We start from the raw sequence: 21,752 nt of genomic DNA, 5'->3' as shown, positions 1-21,752 counted from the left end.
TAGACTATGTGGGCTGCTTCAAACTTATTCTGAAAAAAGGTTCCAATTGAAAAGACTACATTATTGTGTCAGTCATGCCACGCAGGAGAGGTTGATATTTTTCAATTTCCTGCAGATGACACTACCTTTATGGCAGAAAGTGAAGAGGAACTCAAAAGCCTCTTGGTGCAAGTGAAAGAGGAGAGTGAAAAGGTTGGCTTGAAGCTCAACATTCAGAAAACAAAGATCATGGCATCTGGTCCCATCACTTCATGGGAAATAGATGGAAAAACAGTGGAAACAGTGTCAGACTTTATTTTTTGGGGCTCCAAAATCACTGCAGATGCTGATTGCAGCCATGAAGTTAAAAGACGCTTACTCCTTGGAAGGAAAGTTATGACCAACCTTGATAATATATTAAAAAGCAGAGACATTACTTTGCCAACAAAGGTCCGTCTAGTCAAGGCTATGGTTTTGCCCGTGGTCATGTATGGATGTGAGAGTTGGACTGTGAAGAAAGCTGATCGCCGAAGAATCGATGCTTTTGAACTGTGGTGCTGGAGAAGACTCTTCAGAGTCCCTTGTACCACAAGGAGATCCAACCAGTCCATTCTAAGGGAGATCGATCTTGGGTGTTCATTGGAAGGACTGATGCTAAAGCTGAAACTGCAATACTTTGGCCACCTCATGCGATGAGTTGACTCACTGGAAAAGACTCTGATGCTGGGAAAGGTTGGGGATGGGAGGAGAAGGGGACGACCGAGAATGAGATGGCTGGATGGCATCACCGACTCTGTGGACATGAGTTTGAGTGAACTCCGGGAGTTGGTGATGGACAGGGAGGCCTGGTGTGCTGTGATTTGAGTCGGACACGACTGAGCGACTGAACTGAACTGAACTGATAGTTAAAACAGAAGAACAATTTTAAATAATGCACTGTAATAATGTTGTAGAAACTCCATGGTATTGGTAAGAAAATCCTTTTTTCTGAAATCTATATTATTGGATAGCATCTTCTCTTCTAAATATAAACAAACAGTTGATAGAATGAACAATGAGCACCAACTCTGGCAAGGGGACAAATAATTAAATGGTCAGGAAGCCAAAGAACACCTTCACTTTGCAGGGTTAGGGAATGAGGACACAAAATAATCTCGTATTAGGAGCATATGTCGGAGAAGGCGATGGCACCCCACACCAGTACTCTTGCCTGGAAAATCCCATGGATGGAGGAGCCTGGTGGGCTGCAGTCCATGGGCTTGCTAAGTGTCGGACATGACTGGGCGACTTCACTTTCACTTTTCACTTTCATGCATTGGAGAAGGAAATGGCAACCCACTCCAGTGTTCTTGCCTGGAGAATCCCAGGGACGGGGGAGCCTGGTAGGCTGCCGTCTATGGGGTCGCACAGAATCGGAAACGACTGAAACGATTTAGCAGCAGCAGGAGCATATGTGGTCTTAGTTAAATACTACTAAGAACCCTTTTTCACAGCGCACCTGATCTGAGCTCCCTGCTGCATACAGCAAATTTCCAGGGACATCTAACTTTACACATGGTAATGTTTATGTTTCACTGACAACCAAGATGGGTGGGATAGGGTAGGAGGTTGGAGGGAAGTTCAACAGGGAGGGGACATACGTATACCTGTGGCCGATTCATGTTGATAAATGGGAGAAATCAATACAATATTGTAAATGAATTATCCTCTAATTAAAAATGAATAAATTTAAGAAAAAAGAACCCCCTTTTCTAACAAAAATATAGTACAAATTTACTTTTTCTTAAAATACAAGTAATTCTGTGCACTGAATAAAAATTGAAATAAAAAATATATTTACATATTAAATTTTTTTAAAATATAAATGAAATGTACTTTCTAAGAAACATTTTAAAACTGATATGAAATCAGTATAAAATTTGTATAGAGAGCAACTAAAACTAAAAATAGAGCTACCATATGACCCTGCAACCCCTCTCCTGGGCATATATCTGGAGAAAAACATGGTCTCAAAAGATACATGCACCCCAATGTTGATTGCAGCACAGTTTGCAATAGTCAAGAGATGGAATCAACCTCTATCAATCCACTGACAGAGGACTGGATAAAGAAGATGTGATAAACACATATAATGGGATAGTGAGTGAAAGTGAAGTCGCTCAGTTGTGTCCGACTCTTTGGACCCCATGGACTGAAGCCTACCAGGCTCCTCCGTCCACGGGATTTTCCAGGCAAGAGTACTGGAGTGGGGTGCCATTGCCTTCTCTTATAATGGGATAGTACTCAGCCATTAAAAAGAATGAAACAATGAAATTTGCAGCAACATGGATGGACCTAGAGATTATCATACTGAGTGAAGTAAGTCAGACAGAGAAGGAGAAATATCATATGACATCCCCTATATGCAGAATCTAAAAACAAATGATATAAATGAACTTATTTACAAAACAGACTCACAGACTTAATGAATTTATGGTTGCCAGGGTGGAAGGATGGGGAAGGGACAGTTAAGGAGTTTGGGCTCAGTATGTATACACTGCTATATTTAAAATGGATAATCTGTAAGGTCCTACCATATAACACAGGGGATTCTATTCAATGTTATATAGCAGCCTGGATGGGAGAGGAGCTTGGCGGAGACCAGACATATGCTTGTGTATTGCTGAGTCCCTTTGCTGTCCACCTGAAACCATCACAACATTGTTAATCAGCTATACTCTAACATAAAATAAAAAGTTAAAAAAAGAGAAGGGATTAGCAAGTTTCTTTCTTCCTGTAAAAAACTGAATAGCAAATACTTTAGGCTTTGCTGGGCAAGAGGCAAAACTGAGGATAGCTATACATTACATGGTCTTCCCTCATGGCTCAGATGGTAAAGAATCTGCTTGCAATGCAATAGAGGTGGGTTCGATCCTGGGATCAGGAAGATTCCCTGGAGAAGGGAACGGTAACTCACTCCAGTATTCTTGCCTGGAGAATCCCAGGAACAGAGGAGTTTGGTGGGCTATTCCATGGTTTCTGTCTTGACTGTTCCACTCTGCTGTTGTACAGACACAACCATCATCAATAATGTAAACAAATGACATGGCTGTATCTCACTAAAATCTGATTTATGCACACTGAAATAAGAACTTCATAAAAATTTCTACATATCTGAAAGTATTATTATTCTTTTGATTTCTTTTCAACTAGCAAAACACATGGAAGCCATTCTTAGCTACCGGGTTATAAAAAAATAGATGGCTAGCTGAATTTGGCCCATAGGCCATAGTTTGCCGGTGACTGAAAATTCAGTCTTTTTAGACTCTGGTGTATATGAGGATCAAGCGGGGTGTTTATTAAAAATGTATGGTTTTCACATCTCATCCTCAAAGATTTAGATTTGTTAGGTTAAGGGTGAGGTAGTAGGGATATGCATTTCTATTAAGTATTCCACTGAACTTTCACTTAGGTGGTAGCATGTTCAAAGTTCTTTGTTGTAGGATAGAGCTTCAGATGGTAAAGAATCTGCCTGTAATGCAGGAGACCCGGTTTCAATCCCTGGATTAGGAACATTCCCTGGCGAAGGGAATGGCAACCCACTCCAGCAGCTTGCCTGGAGAATGCCACAGACAGAGGAGCCTGGCGGACTACAGTCTATGGGGTCACAAAGAGCTGGACATGACTAAGTGACTAACACTGACAGAACGTGGTCCACTGGAGAAGGGAATGGCAAACCACTTCAGTATACTTGCCTTGAGAACCCCATGAACAGCATCAAAAGGCAAACTGATAGGATACTGAATGAGGAATTCCCCAGGTCCGTAGGTGCCCAGGATGCTGCTGGAGATTAGTGGAGAAATATTTCCAGAAAGAATAAAGGGATGGAGCCAAAGCAAAACCAATACCCAGTTGTGGATGTGACTGGTGATAGAAGCAAGGTACGATGCTGTAGAGAGCAATATTGCATAGGAACCTGGAATGTTAGGTCCATGAATCAAGGCAAATTGGAAGTGGTCAAATAGGAGATGGCAAGAGTGAACATCGACATTCTAGGAATCAGTGAATTAAAATGGACTGGAATGGGTGAATTTAACTCAGATGACCATTATACCTACTACTGTGGGCAGGAATCCCTTAGAAGAAATGGAGTAGCCATCACGGTCAACAAAAGAGTTCAAAATGCAGTACTTGCATGCATTCTTAAAAATGACAGAATGATTTCTGTTCATTTTCAAGGCAAACCATTCAATACTACAGTAATCCAAGCCTATGCCCCAACCAGTAACACTGAAGAAGCCAAAGTTGAACGGTTCTATGAAGACCTGCAAGACCTTTTAGAACAAGCACCCAAAAAAGATGTCCTTTTCATTATAGGGCACTGGAATGCAAAAGTAGGAAGTCAAGAAACACCTGGAGTAACAGGCAAATTTGGCCTTGCAGCACAGAATGAAGCAGGGCAAAGGCTAATAGAATTTTGCCAAAAGAGAACGCACTGGTCATAGCAAACACCCTCTTCCAACAACACAAGAGAAGACTCTACACATGGACATCACCAGATGGTCAACACCGAAATCAGATTGATTATATTCATTGCAGCCAAAGATGGAGAAGCTCTATACAGTTAGCAAAAACAAGACCAGGAGCTGACTGTGGCTCAGATCATGAACTCCTTATTGCCAAATTCAGACTGAAATTGAAGAAAGTAGGGAAAACGACTAGACCATTCAGATATGACCTAAATCAAATCCCTTATGATTATACAGTAGAAGTGAGAAATAGATTTAAGGGACTAGATCTGATAGATAGAGTGCCTGATGAACTATGGACGGAGATTCATGACATTGTACAGGAGATAGGGACCAAGACCATCCCCATGGAAAAGAAATGCAAAAAAGCAAAATGGCTGTCTGAGGAGGCCTTACAAATAGCTGTGAAAAGAAGAGAAGCGAAAAGCAAAGGAGAAAAGGAAAGATATAAGCATCTGAATGCAGAGTTCCAAAGAATAGCAAGGAGAGATAAGAAAGCCTTCCTCAGCGATCAATGCAAAGAAATAGAGGAAAACAACAGAATAGGGAAAACAAGAGATCTCTTCAAGAAAAATTAGAGATACCAAGGGAATATTTCATACAAAGATGGGCTCGATCAAGGACAGAAATGGTGTGGACCTAACAGAAGCAGAAGATATTAAGAAGAGGTGGCAAGAATACACAGAAGAACTGTACAAAAAAGATCTTCATGATGAAGATAATCACGATGGCGTGATCACTCACCTAGAGCCAGACATCCTGGAATGTGAAGTCAAGTGGGCCTTAGAAAGCATCAAAGCTAGTGGAGGTGATGGAATTCCAGTTGAGTTATTTCAAATCCTGAAAGATGATGCTGTGAAAGTGCTGCACTCAATATGCCAGCAAATTTGGAAAACTCAGCAGTGGCCACAGGACTGGAAAAGGTCAGTCTTCATGCCAATCCCAAAGAAAGGGAATGCCAAAGAATGCTCAAACTACTGCACAATTGCACTCATCTCACAAGCTAGCAAAGTCATGCTCAAAATTCTCCAAGCCAGGCTTCAACAATATGTGAACTGTGAACTCCCAGATGTTCAAGCAGGTTTTAGAAAAGGCAGAGGCACCAGAGATCAAATTGCCAACATCCGCTGGATCATGGAGAAAGCAAGAGAGTTCCAGAAAAACATCTATTTCTGCTTCATTGACTATGCCAAAGCCTTTGACTGTGCGGATCACAATAAACTGTGGAACATTCTGAAAGAGATGGGAATACGAGACCACCTGACCTGCCTCATGAGAGACCTGTATGCAGGTCAGGAAGCAACATTTAGAACTGACCATGGAACAACAGACTGGTTCCAAATAGGAAAAGGAGTATGTCAAGGTTGTATATTGTCACCCTGCTTATGTAACTTATATGCAGAGTACCTCATGAGGAACACTGGGCTGGAAGAAGCACAAGCTGGAATCAAGATTGCCGGGAGAAATATCAATAACCTCAGATATGCAGATGACACCACCCTTATGGCAGAAAGTGAAGAGGAACTAAAAAGCATCTTGATGAAAGTGAAAGAGGAGAGTGAAAAGGTTGGCTTGAAGCTCAATATTCAGAAAAAAAAGATCATGGCATCTGGTCCCATCACTTCATGGGAAATAGATGGGGAAACAGTGTCAGACTTTATTTTTTGGGGGGCTCCAAAATTACTGCAGATGCTGACTGCAGCCATGAAATTAGAAGAAGCTTACTCCTTGGAAGGAAAGTTATGACCAGCCAAGATAGCATATTAAAAAGCAGAGACATTACTTTGCCAACCAAGGTCCGTCTAGTCAAGGCTATGGTTTTTCCAGTGGTCATGTATGGATGTTAGAGTTGGACTATGAAGAAAGCTGATTGCCAAAGAATTGATGGTTTTGAACTGTGGTGCTGGAGAAGACTCTTGAGAGTCCCTTGGACTGCAAGGAGATCCAACCAGTCCATTCTAAAGGAGATCAATCCTGGGTGTTCATTGGAAGGACTGATGCTAAAGCTGTAACTGCAATACTTTGGCCACCTCAAGCAACGAGTTGACTCACTGGAAAAGACTCTGATGCTGGGAAGGATTGGGGGCGGGAGGAGAAGGGGACAACAGAGAATGAGATGGCTGGATGGCATCACCGACTCTGTGGACATGAGTTTGAGTGAACTCCAGGAGTTGGTGATGGACAGGGAGGCCTGGCATGCTGTGTTTCATGGGATCGCAAAGAGTCGGACACGACTGAGCGACTGAACTGAATTGAACTGAAGTGACTAACACTTTCACTTTCTTTCACTTTCAGGGCTCCTCAAAGTATGGTCTGGAACCACCAACCAGAGAGTTAGTTACTCAAGGTCACTTTGTATGTAGTTCAGCTAGATAACAGCACAGCTTACAGCCCTGCATTTCATTCTCAGCCTGGGAGGTGATCAATAAGATCTAGGGTAGCTATTAGCAAAGTTATCTTGCTGAACTAACATTCAAGACAAAGAGAAGTCACTCTTCTTGAGGACTGCTACTTAAAAATACCTGGCACAGGAAGCCTGTACAATAAAGACACTGCTTCATGCATGTGAGTTAAATGGCATGCCTTTAACTCTGCTCTATAGATAAAAATGAATTAGTAAGTACAGTACTGCATGGAAATGTAGCCTGCCTTCCTTCTAGTTCTTAATGATGTTCACAATCGCTAAGCACATCTTCCATGAAAGGTCAAATATGATGCTTTCTGTTAAGATTCAGGGGTCTGACTTGAGAACCGTTCTTGCTTAAAATAAAACAGTGAATCAAAATTCCAAATAGACGCTAACTAGCTAAAAAAAAAAAAAAATCAGTCAAATTTAGAAATTCAGATGATGGGATGATAATCAAGAGCCCCCTGGGCACCTGTCAAAATTCCGCAGTTTGGAAGCCCGCTCATGCATAATCTGAATATTTATCCATTTTGTGGTCGTCTGCTAGAGATTTATTTTAAACCTGCTGTACCTGCTGTGGATCTATTCCCTTCTCCCCTTCTCCCCTGCTGGCTTTACTTACTGTCCCTATGTTGACAGTATCTTCAGCTTCTCTCCAAAAACTGGTGTAGGGGGATGGAAGAGAATTAGATCTTAAAAGCATTGCTAATGACAGAATTATTGCAAAAAGGTTAGAGAAGATGTTGTCTGATGCCTGACCTTCATAGTGTTTTAATCCCAGACACTGGAGGAGATCAAAACGAATATAAGCACATTTTAAGGTTAGAGCATAACTTCTCTGATAAATTAGTCGCTTTGTGGATCTCTAAATTGAATTAAGATACAGCGCTCTATCACATTCCGGGCTGTTTTGCTACATTTACATTAAAGGTGTAGGGCTCAAGCATTTTGATGTGCAATTCAAGACCTGGCACAGTTCATGTGGAGTTCAGAATGGTTTTTTCTGCCTTTATCGTGCTTTATGAAGCAGATTTCTAAATTGTATTTCTCCGTTTATGTTAATGTCCTTCTCGGCGACCTGGCAGTCTGGGTGCCCCTCTGCACACACACACACACACACACACACACACACACACACACACACACCACACACACATGCATACTTCCCATTAATGCAAATAGGACTCAGAATCAAGCAACGGGAAATAAATACACTCTGAAACATCTGACCTTACCCAAGTCACAGGGTTAACTCCTGTGAACATATTAACCAAATAAAGCTCATTTTCTTTTTTTCCCCATCTCACCTGGGAGAAAATATTAAGAATCAGACGGGACTTCCCTGGTGGTACAGTGGTTGAGGAGCCTCCTGCCAATGTGGGGGACTGGGTTAGGTCCCTGGTCTGGGAAGATTCCACATGCCTAGGATCAACTACGGAGAAGGCAATGGCAGGCCACTCCAGTACTCTTGCCTAGAAAATCCCATGGATGGAGGAGTCTGGTAGGCTGCAGTCCGTGGGGTCGCTAAGGGTCGGACATGACTGAGCGACTTCACTTTCACTTTTCACTTTCACACATTGGAGAAGGAAATGGCAACCCACTCCAGTGTTCTTGCCTGGAGAATCCCAGGGATGGGGGAGCCTGGTGGGCTTCTGTCTATGGGGTCACACAGAGTCAGAGACGATTGAAGTGACTTAGCAGCAGCAGCAGGATCAACTAAGCCCATACTGAGCCCCCAAGCTGCAACTACTGAGCTCATGCGCCTAGAGCCCCTGTTCCACAGCGAAAGAAGCCACCGCAATGAGGAGCCATTGTGCTGCAAAAAAAGAAGAACCCCCACTCGCTGCAACTAGAGAAAGCCTGCACTGCAATGAAGACCTGGTACAGCCAAAAATAAATAAATAAATACTTAAAAAAAAAAAAAACCACCAAAAATTAGACGGCCCCTCTGGAAAAAGTGACTACAGTTTAATACCCACAGCCAAGCCTAGAAAGAACTCTACTTTGAAACAAATGAATTCACCCCAATCAGGTGGGGAACATACTACTTTGACCGCACAGTTTCCACCTACAGATCTCTGCTTTTCTCTTTCTACAGGCCACTGGGCTGTTTTGGACCTGTCCTTCCTCCTTCCCCATCTATTAGACAATCTCAGGGCTCATTTGCCTCAGCATAACATGTCTCCAGCACAGGCAGGTGTGTACTGACTCTGTTACATGTCCCTCTACATCCTTTCCCTTAAAGTCCACTAAAACTCTCTTATGTTTTGGAATGGAAATGGAAAACTGGCATTAATCACACCTTCCAATCTTTGTGTACCACCTTCACAACCTTTTGCACATCATTTTATAATACAAACAATATTTCTTTAGAAATATAAATATATTTTAAAAGGAGTTTTTTAAAAAAATCATTGCCATTAATGAAAAAGTAACATTTTCCTAATACACGTGGAAAGATATATATATATAGTTAGTAAAAGTGAACAAAAAAAATAACTCTGAATTGTCTAAAATGATCTTTTATACCATATATGGGGAAATCACTGTTTAACATGTTAACTGGAAGGCAAGAAATGAAGTGTTAAGTTTCTTAACATAGGTAGAAGTTACTACTCAGCAACATTTATATCCACCCAAATAAGGAGGCAATCATGGCACGTCTTATCATTGGTGTATTGCTAAGCTTTGCACCATAATTTAGTATAAGTGGAGCAGCAAGGAAGTCTCTGCATGCCAGTGAATGGTTTTACCTTCGGACTGGCGGTCCAGCTGGAAGATGAACTCTGATGGGAAAGAGAGGAACTTCTGCCAACTATTTTGCGAGCTGAAGAAGTCAAGGCTTATAGGAAGGATGCTAACCAAACACAGGGCATAACTTATTTCTACATGTGAAAAAACTCCAGTTTTAACAATATACAGAGCATATATAGGGCATCTGTGCTTAGGTAAATATAGACTTATGCCTGACTCTTGGACTTACAGTTTTCTATCTGCACAGATAAGTATGTTTATAATAAAAAGGCTTCCCTAAATGGCAGTACTTTTCAAATTTCTAATGATTCCAAAATATGTAACCAGATAATTTTTAGCTTTCTTTGTTAAAACAGAGGCAAATATTCTTTCTGGGATATTTTTCTTTGCCTGTGTGTGTGTGTGTGTGTGTAGTCACTCAGTTGTGTCCGACTCTATGCGACCCCATGGACTGTAGCCTACCAGGCTCCTCCCTCCATGGGATTCTCCAGGCAAGAGTACTGGAGTGGGTTGCCATTTCCTTCTCCAGATGATCTTCCTGACCCAGGGATCGAACCCAGGTCTCCTGCATTCCAGGCAGACGTTTTAACCTCTGAGCTACCAGGGAAGCTCTAGGTTATCTTATTTCACAGAGGGAGTTACAAATGGGCATGGGGGAAATAATAAATACACTGTAACACATCTATTTGGAGAAGGAAATGGCAACCCACTCCAGTGTTCTTGCCTGGAGAATCCCAGGGACGGGGGAGCCTGGTGGGCTGCCGTCTATGGGGTCACACAGAGTCGGACATGACTGAAGTGACTTAGCAGCAGCAACACATATATATCTGTTATGGAGAAACAGGAAAAGTGAGTAAGAATTCCTGGCACAGTAGGAAGAAGCAGCAAGAATGCAAACTCAGGATTCCAGGGTTCACAGCTACTACTGGTGACCTTGAGAAACGCGCCAACCTGAGCTTTATCTTCCTCAGTCAGATCACGGCCAAGATCCCTTCAATTCAAGAATTCTTTGATTTGGCAGCCAGATATAAAGTGACAGAAATGCAAATGAAATGTAAATTAAAACCTCATCTTCACAATTCTTACTGGGTACTTCCAGCACATCCCATCAAACTGGTGTTCTGTCATCTACTCTAAAGCACCCAGGTGAAGGAATGTGGAAAATTTTATTTCCTTAAAACCGGCAGGGTTGGCTGGGTGGCTGAAGCAAAGCGCAGAGGTGGCCAAAGCCCTTTATGAGTACAATCCATATCCACGCCTCTGAATAACCAGGGCAGTTCTTTTAAAAATCTCCAATGTCATTGTTTAAACAATGTTAGCTAAAAATAGTATTTGAGCCATGGGTTTTTAATTTGTTAGCACAGTGTTCCTAGACATGAATTTCAAATCTATAGAGACTTGAAGAAATTTAATTAAAGGATTGAAGATAACATTAGTTAGAATACTATAATAGATACAATGGCAGTGATTCTCAAAATTGTATTGGATGATTCCAAAATAAAATAGCCTTTCTGTCATATTCATGATCGACAGTTCTCTAAGAATTGTTAATCATACCATGTTTGCCTTGATGGATTAATTTAACAACACAGTGATATCTGTACATATTAATATGAAGGATGCCAATTCAACGGGTTACATTATTTGAAATGGCGACACATATGTCAATCTACGTATTCTCTGGGTTAGTCATTACCTTTTACTACAAGGTTTCCAGTACTGCTCGCAGTTCCAAAATGGTTAGTGGCTATGCAGGTGTAACTTCCAGCATCTGATTTAGTCACATTGATGATTCTGAGGCTTCCATCCTCAGAAATGGTAATTCTGAAATTAAAGCAGATAAACCCCAAATGGTAAGTTTACTTCATATGACCAACTGGAAAATATTTCTATCATCCTGTCATTTTCAAAATATTAAATCATGGTTACATCACTTGACAGCCTCATCTTTATTTATGATATTTACCTACATACAGATAAATATAATTAGGATGTGTGATTTATTTAGTAATTATATTACTTTAATTGCTAATATGATTTCAACGTTCTGTTGGGATAATTGCTAGAAATAGGAGACAGGATGTAACCATTCTCTCTCTTTGGCAGCTATAACCACATTATCCAAAACGAAAGCTTATTGTAGATTACCATTCGTCATTAAACTGCTGAAGAATAAGAAAGAAAAATCCTTGATGGGCCGCTTTATGCATTTTCATTGAAAATGTTTTCTTCCTTCTTGAGAGGCTTAAATTAAATGAGTTATTATTAAGCTTATTTCTTCCTGAAATATGTCAGACAATACACTTTTAATGAGATGCAAGAGCTGAACTCAAAAAAATTAAAATATTCCACAACATGGTATGACTTTGGCAGAATAGCAAGTGTGGATGGCGCATCTCAGGGCCTGCAATTAGGGACAAATATCTACCACCAGGTGGGAAGGAAGCACTTCCATTGACAGACACAAAACTGGAACAGGGGGACTGGAGGGAAGCCTGTTTTCAACATGACTATAGCAGAAGGGACGGGTATGCAGATGAACAAGACATACAGCCTGGCTTAGAGGATAGTTGGAGAAATAAGAAATGTACACAGATGGCTTATTCAAGGTAAATGTCTGTTGAATATTTACTACATCTTTCAAATCTACCCACTCCTGTCTATCTCCTTGGCTCCTGCTTTCTCACCCAACCTACCACAGCAGCCTCTTAAGTGATCTGGCTATTTCTACTCCTGCCTCTCAAGTGCATCCTTCAGGCAGTGGCCAGGCGATCTTTTAAAATACAGATTACATCACCCTTCAGGCTTACAGATCCTTCTTCAGCTCCACTTTGCACTCAGAACAAATTCTTTCCCAGAACCTATATGGCCTGAGGAATCTGGCCTTTGCCCTTCTCCTGACCTTGCCCTTCTCATTTCATCTTAATCTTTCTACCCTTCAGTGAGGTCTAGACACACAGGTCTTCTGCAAGCTCCTAAAGTACCTGACTCCCTTCCTGCCTCGGGACTTTTCTGTAATATTTGCTCTTCTGTCTGCCTTGACATCAGGACACAGCTATCACCTTCACACTGTCTCGGGACCTCAACTTGTGGATAGTCGTTTCTTATAGACTTTCCCTGGCTTACATTTTAAAATGGATTTCCCTTTTCCTGTTAATCTCGTTTCTGCATCCATTTTACTTCTTCCCATTCAACTCAATCCAGAAGTTTTCTTTACCTGTTAACTCTCCTATCAGATGAAACATTAGCTTCCCTGAATGCAGGGACTCTGTTTTAGGACTTAATCTCCTGGATTTAGTACATAATAGATGCCCTGAAAGCATCTCTTAAGTGATTGTGCGAACTGGTTACAGAGGAAGAGCTAAAAATCCAGTAGCATGATCTTCAAATAAGCTGTATTTGTTTTTGATGTTAAACAATAAACACTAGTAGTAACCAAGTACACAGTGATTATGCACACTATACTGGAGGGCTTTCATTTTTAATTCATCTTTATGATGATTTATAATTCATTCCTTGTGTTTAAAGGGAATATTTTACAGAGAAACAAACATTTGTGTAAAAAATGCAAAAAAAGAGAAAACCTCAATACTATGTTACTGGAATTCAGAATGGCTAAAGCACTTGGCACTAGTACCAGCCTTAACAGAGTCCTTCAGAAAAGAAAACTAGGATGAATACAGCTTTATTTAACAGAACATTTGGCTAAACAGTTTAAAATCATGAGAAGATTTAATTACACTGGGTTACAAATGTGGTATACTTTTCATGAAGGTGCTTAGGAATGGAGAGGTGACCACCTTCTTGATGACCCATCCCAGGTTCTAAGATTCAGGCTGAGGACACAGTGTAAAGGTTTGAGGACTCTACCAAGGATGCTGGCATCAGAGGATAGCTATTCAAATTCCAGATCCATCAGCTCTGCTGTGTGACCCGAGGCAATTTGCTTAACTGTTTCAGTTTTAGCATCCTCATCTATAAAGTAGAGCTCATAATATCAATCTTATAGGATGGCAGCAAAAATTATGTAAGAGGGTCAGAGAGATCCTTGGTATTTACTAGGGATAACAAAAAAAGTAATTCTCTTTTATCTTTAGAATTGTTCTGTTATTTAATAATTGGTACAGATGGGGAAAATGGAACACAGTTATCTTAATATACTTAAAATAGAAATTAAGTCAGCCTGCTTCGTGCACTCCACTGTCACATCAGACAATCTGAAGTCAATGTACAAATGACCTGGGTCATCCCAAATCAATGTACAGGATACAGACAATAAGGCCCTTTGTTTATTTACACCATAGATACACATATAACAGTTTGCTCAATAAAAAACATATGATACCCTATTAGCCAAAGAGCAGATGTAAATACTCACAAAAATAGAGTGGTGATTAAATCCTAATTACCTCGATAATCACAAAAATAGCATTAAAGAAGTTAATCATGCTCCCATTTACAAAATAATTGGCTGGAAACTGTGAAATGCTGGCATACGAGAACTCAATAAAGAAGGTGACTTTTTTGTTTTGAACATGGAATCATCTTCCATGAAGTAACACATGCCTTTGTTCAGCCGCTGAGTTGTGTTCAGCTCTTTGCGATCCCATGGACTGCAGCACACACGGCTTCTCTGTTCTTCACCATCTCCTGAAGTTTGTGCAAACTCATGTCCATTGAGTTGGTGATGCCTTCCAACCATCTCATCCTCTGTCGCTCCCTTCTCCTCCATAGGCTTAGGGTGTATTAAACACTCTGAGGGGTGATCTGAATCTTCTGAAGCACTGCTGCTGCTGCTGCTAAGTCACTTCAGTCGTGTCCGACTCTGTGTGACCCTATAGATGGAAGCCCACCAGGCTCGCCTGTCCCTGGGATTATCCAGGCAAGAACACTGGAGTGGGTTGCCATTTCCTTCTCCAATGTGTGAAAGTGGAAAGTGAAAAGTGAAAGTGAAGTCACTCAGTCGTGTCCGACCCTTAGCGACCCCACGGACTGCAGCCTACCAGGCTCCTCCATCCATGGGATTTTTCTAGGGAAGAGTACTGGAGTGGCTTGCCATTGCCTTCTCCATCTGAAGCACTAAAGGGCTACTAATAATTAATACTTTAAAAATTCTCCAGATCTAAAAGGCTTGCATCGCACTGCATACTGTATAATGCCAAAGGATATAAATAAGGAAACAAATAAAGGATTTGTCATCAGATGACCTGGGTTCTAGCTTTGACCTGACCAAAATACTTACACTTCAAGACAAGGTTTCTCAACCTCAGTACTACTGTTTTGGACCAGAGAAGTCTTTGTCACAGGGAGGATATTTAAGGGCATCCTTGTAACTTACTCACTGTACTTCATTGGCTACGCCTGTCCTCCCAAATCATGACAATCAAAAATATTTCCCAAATATTCTCTGGACACATCCACCGCCAGCTAAGAGCCCCTGGTCTCCATCAGTCTTTATTTTTTTTTAATTACATAGGATACAAGACCTTTTAGAACTAACACCCAAAAAAGATGGACTTTTCATTATAGGGGACTGGAATGCAAAAGTAGGAAGTCAAGAAACACCTGGAGTAACAGGCAAATTTGGCCTTGCAGCACAGAATGAAGCAGGGCAAAGGCTAATAGAGTTTTGTCAAGAGAACGCACTGGTCATAGCAAACACCCTCTTCCAACAACACAAGAGAAGACTCTACACATGGACATCACCAGATGGTCAACACCGAAATCAGATTGATTATACTCTTTGCAGCCAAAGATGGAGAAGCTCTATACAGTTAGCAAAAACAAGACCAGGAGCTGACTGTGGCTCAGATCATGAACTCCTTATTGCCAAATTCAGACTGAAATTGAAGAAAGTAGGGAAAACGACTAGACCATTCAGATATGACCTAAATCAAATCCCTTATGATTATACAGTGGAAGTGAGGAATAGATTTAAGGGACTAGATCTGATAGATAGAGTGCCTGATGAACTCTGGATGGAGGTTCGTGACATTGTACAGGAGAGAGGGACCAAGACCATCCCCATGGAAAAGAAATGCAAAAAAGCAAAATGGCTGTCTGAGGAGGCCTTACGAATAGCTGTGAAAAGAAGAGAGGCGAAAGGCAAAGGAGAAAAGGAAAGATATAAGCATCTGAATGCAGAGTTCCAAAGAATAGCAAGGAGAGATAAGAAAGCCTTCCTCAGTGATCAATGCAAAGAAATAGAGGAAAACAACAGAATAGGAAAAACAAGAGATCTTTTAAAGAAAATTAGAGATTCCAAGGGAACATTTCGTGCAAAGATGGGCTCGATAAAGGACAGAAATGGTATGGACCTAACAGAAGCAGAAGATATTAAGAAGAGGTGGCAAGAATACACAGAAGAACTGTACAAAAAAGATCTTCACGACCAAGATAGTCACAATAATGTGATCACTGACCTAGAGCCAGACATCTTGGAATGTGAAGTCAAGTGGGCCTTAGAAAGCATCACTACAAACAAAGCTAGTGGTGGTGATGGAATTCCAGTTGAGCTATTTCAAATCTTGAAAGATGATGCTGTGAAAGTGCTGCACTCAATATGCCAGCAAATTTGGAAAACTCAGCAGTGGCCACAGGACTGGAAAAGGTCAATCTTCATTCCAATCCCAAAGAAAGGGAATGCCAAAGAATGCTCAAACTACCACACAATTGCACTCATCTCACACGCTAGCAAAGTGATGCTCAAAATTCTCCAAGCCAGGCTTCAGCAATATGTGAACCGTGAACTCCCAGATGTTCAAGCAGGTTTTAGAAAAGGCAGAGGCACCAGAGATCAAATTGCCAACATCCGCTGGATCATGGAGAAAGCAAGAGAGTTCCAGAAAAACATCTATTTCTTCTTCATTGACTATGCCAAAGCCTTTGACTGTGTGGATCACAGTAAACTGTGGAGAATTCTGAAAGAGATGGGAATTCCAGACCACCTGACCTGCCTCTTGAGAAACCTGTATGCAGGTCAGGAAGCAACAGTCAGAACTGTACATGGAACAACAGACTGGTTCCAAATAGGAAAAGGAGTGTGTCAAGGCTGTATATTGTCACCTTGCTTATTTAACTTGTATGCAGAGTACATCATGAGGAATGCTGGGCTGGAAGAAGCACAAGCTGGAATCAAGATTGCGGGAGAAATATCAATAACCTCAGATATGCAGATGACACCACCCTTATGGCAGAAAGTGAAGAGGAACTCAAAAGCCTCTTGATGAAAGTGAAAGAGGAGAGTGAAAAGGTTGGCTTGAAGCTCAACATTCAGAAAACAAAGATCATGGCATCTGGTCCCATCACTTCATGGGAAATAGATGGAAAAACAGTGGAAACAGTGTCAGACTTTATTTTTTTGGGCTCCAAAATCACTGCAGATGCTGATTGTAGCCATGAAATTAAAAGATGCTTACTCCTTGGAAGGAAAGTTATGACCAACCTTGATAATATATTAAAAAGCAGAGACACTACTTTGCCAACAAAGGTCCATCTAGTCAAGGCTATGGTTTTTCCTGTGGTCATGTATGGATGTGAGAGTTGGACTTTGAAGAAAGCTGATCGCTGAAGAATTGATGCTTTTGAACTGTGGTGTTGGAGAAGACTCTTGAGAGTCCCTTGTACCGCAAGGAGATCCAACCAGTCCATTCTAAGGGAGATCGATCCTGGGTGTTCATTGGAAGGACTGATGCTAAAGCTGAGACTGCAATACTTTGGCCACCTCATGCGACGAGTTGACTCACTGGAAAAGACTCTGATGCTGGCAAGGGTTGGGGGCGGGAGGAGAAGGGGACGACCGAGGATGAGATGGCTGGATGGCATCACCCACTCTGTGGACTTGAGTCTGAGTGAACTCCGGGAGTTGGTGATGGACAGGGAGGCCTGGTGTGCTGTGATTCATGGGATCGCAGAGAGTCGGACACGACTGAGCGACTGAACTGAACTGAGGATATTATGATAGTTATCTGCTACAATAGATCAGATATGTGAGAGTTTCTTTTAACTGTAAAAAGCTGTACAAATGTTTTTCTGAGCATCACTTGCATCCTGACAGCCCTAACTTTGATATTTTCATTGCACGAAAGGTATTTAACATATAGTTGCTACTCAGCTGCAGAACCCTGGTTCTTCACATCTCTCCCAAGGCTCTGCTTTCCCTTTATTCTCAAAATGTCCCTGTCCGATTTTCTAGGAGCCTTATGAAATGAGAAAGTAATTTTTCAAAGAATAGTACTGTCCATCTTTAAGAGTTCATCTCCTGACATCAGTTTAATTTTAATCTTTCCATTGTTTTCCACAGAGTTGAATAGAGACCTAAGCCTCCAATGCTAGAGTTCCAGAAAATGGAGAAGGTCGGCGGGTGGGAGGGAATTTGTAGAATTTGTAATTTTTAGTATCTGTCATTAAATCTCATCACACTTCTGGGACTGCTCATTCTTCCTAGGGATAATCCAATTGCAGGTTCAGTATGAATTTGGGAGAACTGCTCTTTTGGGAAATTCAACCACTTCCTTATGTGAGCAATGCAGTGTAGTGAATAAAAACAGATGTTCTGGAACTAAGTTTTCTAGACTCAAATCAGGCTTGTACCAGTTATGAGCTGTGTGACTTTGGGTAAGTTAGTTCTTCTGAACCTACATTTTTTATTTGAGATAATGGAATAATAAAAATAACTATATTCATGGTTTGCTGTAAAGATATGCAATGCTCAGAACAGTATATGGCACATAAAATGCACCACATAAGTGCATGCATTTGCCAAATGTTCTATTAGCTAAAGCTCTGTCCCCTCCTAGAGATCCATTGTTTCAAACATTAATACAGGACTCTGTGAAGGCTAAGACTACTCTCGAGTCATTCTGCCCCTCTGAAGTCCAGCAACACACTACTATGCTTAATGAAGGATACAGGTGACAACAAACAGTCCTGGAAGGGGGTGAAAAACTGGACTCATAAATATCTATTGTAAACCTCCTGCATACCAACACCTATACAGATCAGGAGGACTTTATAATAAATTTTTTTTTTTTTTTTGCCACACCATGTGTCATGTGGGATCTCAGTCTCCCGGCCAGGGATCGAATTTGTGCCCCCTATATTGGAAGTACAGAGTCTTAACCACTGGACCACCAGGGAAGTCCAATCAGGACTTTAAATGACTATATAGCTAGAAATAATGAGTATATAGCTAGAAATTGACTGCTTTGATCTCCCTGGACTGCAAGGACATCAAACCAGTCAATCCTAAAGGAAATCAACCCTGACTATTCATTGGAAGGACTGATGTTGAAGATGAAGCTCCAATACTGTGGCCACCTGTTGCAAAGAGGTGACTTACTGGAAAAGACCCTGATGCTGGGAAAGATTGAGGACAGGAGGATAAGGGGGTGGCAGAGGATGAGATGCCTGGATGATGTCACTGACTTAATCGACATGAGTTTGAACAAACTCTGGGAGATAATGAAGGACAAGGAAGCCTGGTGTGCTACAGTCCATGGGGTCACAAAGAATAAGACACAACTTAGAAAAATGAACAACAAAAACTAATATTTAGATACTTCTTCCCTTCCATGTGGATTCTATGCCAACCTATTTTTCAGTGAATATTTCTACATTCATGCTTGTTCCATTAATAAAGTGCCTCATTCTGGTCTAAGCATAGTTTTATTTCCACATTTGTTTCTCAAACAGGTTTCAAAGTTCCCACTTCATTTTAATTCCCCCATTTCAGACTCCTGACTGACCTACAGCTATTAGCTTGAGATTGAACTTTGAGCTCCTCCTAATACTCATGCATTGTGATGGAGTTAGATTATAAAAAAATCGAAAATGTAAATCTGCTTCTGGCTTAGAACAGAAGGTTTAGCCTTGACCAACCTGTAGGTTCTTTCTAAAACATTGATAGTATCAGAGAAAAGTTGAAGATGATAAAGCAGCAAGTAGCAGAAAATAAAGGTACGACACAGGACTTAATTTTCTCTACAGGAGACGAGGTCATCTAATTCACAACAGAGTAAATTACCTATCGCATAGAGAAGCAGTTGTTCCCCAGTGTCATTTGGAGATTGCAGATCCATAGGGTATGGGAGCATATCTGGAATTATGAGACAAATTGAATCTCTCTTTCTCAATATGAGGCTCTGGGTTACAGCCACTGAAGAGCTGACCTTGTCAGTCCTATAAATCAAAACCAGTCTGGGGACACTGGACCTTTAAAAATGCTGATCTTTTCTTTTTTGGGGCTCTGGTAACAGAGGACAAAAGCTGCCAACTCCACAATATTCTATCACCCTACAGAGGAGGGTTATTCCAAAATGGCAACCTATGACTTTCTGGGTTGTTCTCCATGGAAGCCCGACTGCTGGTGACACAGGCAGCACGTCCTCACCTGCCCCTGAGTCGTAAGGAAACACTTCCCTTAAAAGTCAATCCGTGAAAGTACAAATTCTCCCCTTCTTCAAAGGGAGGAATTATGAATTAATAACTTCTTTCAACAAAGGAAGTTACCAAACTGTTCAGTTAAATTAAATATTATCTTTCATAGTGTTAGACCAGGGATAACATAACTCGCTTAAAAATCACACATAGTTAAAAAAAAAAAAATTCAGAGAGTCATAGGATGCTTCTTCTTTCTTTTATACATGAGGAGTTCCAGAAAACATGTTTGGAAGTTGAAAACCTGAGTGCAAAAGAATAGGCTTACATATTACAAGGGGACTGAACACTCCTGGGGGGCTGAAATATATTAGAAAAACTTTAACAGAAGTATTGTACATCTTAGCTCAAGCAAACTGACAGGATGGTGAAGCTACCACAGGACCCCTGATCCCAGGAACCACAAATGATGCCCTAGAATGAGAAAGAACTGCCTAGCCACAAATCTGTTTGCTTCAGTCAGCACAGAATTTTCTCTTTCTATTTTTAGTTTTTATTGGAGTATTATTGTTTTACAGTGTTGTGTCAGTTTCTACTGTACGGCAAAGTCAATGAGCTACACGTACACATGCACCCCTCTTTTTTGAATTCCCTTCCCATTTAGGTCCGTACATGGCATTAAGTACAGTTCCCAGTGCTATACAGAAGGTTCTCCTCAGCTATCCGTTTTATATACTGCAGCGTGTATATGTCGACCCCAATTTCCCAATTCATCCTACCCTGCCTTCCTCCCCCGGTGTCCACACGTTTGTTCTCTGCATCTGTGTCTCTGTTTCTGCTTTGCGAATATGCCCATCTGTACCATTTTTCTAGATTTCACATATAAGGATTCATATATGATATTTGTTTTTCTTCATTCTGTAGGACAGTCCCTGAGGCAGAAAAACAAATAAGACTGACAGAATTTTCTTTTAAACCAAATAATTGGGTGATTTCATACAAAACCCCATTCCTGCCTCATTCTGGCAAATGGGAAGATGGGGGGAGTCCTGCGACACATCTCAGGGCACCGATAGTCTGCAGGGAAGGAGAGGAAACTACTTAAGTAGCTGGTGGGCTTTCTTGCTCTTACCATGCCTGGCTTGAATAGTTAATTCATGACCCTTCCTCACTCCTGTGGTCTTTGGAGAATACTTGAAACCATGTCCCTGTTCTGAGCCAATGGGACAGGGCTTGGGGTGGCCTTTAGGCTTAAGATCACACTTCTCTGCCTCTTGGACTCTCCCCACCCCAGACATCCCACACAGAACAATGGGAGGATGAGGGGAAATTGGGCTTTGTGTTCATTTCCTAGAACTGCCATAGCAAAGTATCAAGAATCAGGTGACTTAAAACCAGAAAGATTGTCACGGTTCTGAGAGCAGAGGTCTGAAATCAAGGTACTGGGAGAGCTGGTTGTTTTTGGAGGCTTTGAAGGAGACTCCTTCTTGCCTCTCTTATTTCTGGTGACAGTCAGTAGTCCCTCGTGCTTCTCGGCTTACAGATGCATCACTCTAATCTCTGACTCCACTGTCACGGGTGGTTCTTCCTGTGTGTCTCCTCACATCATCTTTTCTCTGCACCTGTATCTGTACCCAAATTTCCTTCTTCTTACAAGGACATGAGTCACTGGATTAGGGTCCATCCTAAACCCGTATGACTTCATTTTAACTTCAGGTAGACATGAA

General features: G+C 41.3%; 1 protein-coding gene across 2 annotated transcripts in view; it reads right to left on the bottom strand.

Annotated features, from left to right (window-relative positions):
- The window catches only part of CNTN4 (contactin 4), a 1,054,581-nt gene that overhangs the window by 89,162 nt on the left and 943,667 nt on the right, over window positions 1-21,752 (bottom strand). For both annotated transcript variants that reach the window (XM_055414349.2, XM_055414350.2), the window contains exon 14: window positions 11,345-11,472. In XM_055414349.2, the coding sequence (XP_055270324.1) occupies window positions 11,345-11,472 (128 nt within the window). The remainder of the gene's footprint in view (window positions 1-11,344; window positions 11,473-21,752) is intronic.

Source organism: Moschus berezovskii, chromosome 24, assembly GCF_049115385.1.
Source record: "Moschus berezovskii isolate FMDL1 chromosome 24, NW_MosBer_1.0, whole genome shotgun sequence".
NCBI lineage: Eukaryota > Metazoa > Chordata > Mammalia > Artiodactyla > Moschidae > Moschus > Moschus berezovskii.
This window is presented reverse-complemented; position numbering and strand designations above follow the sequence as displayed.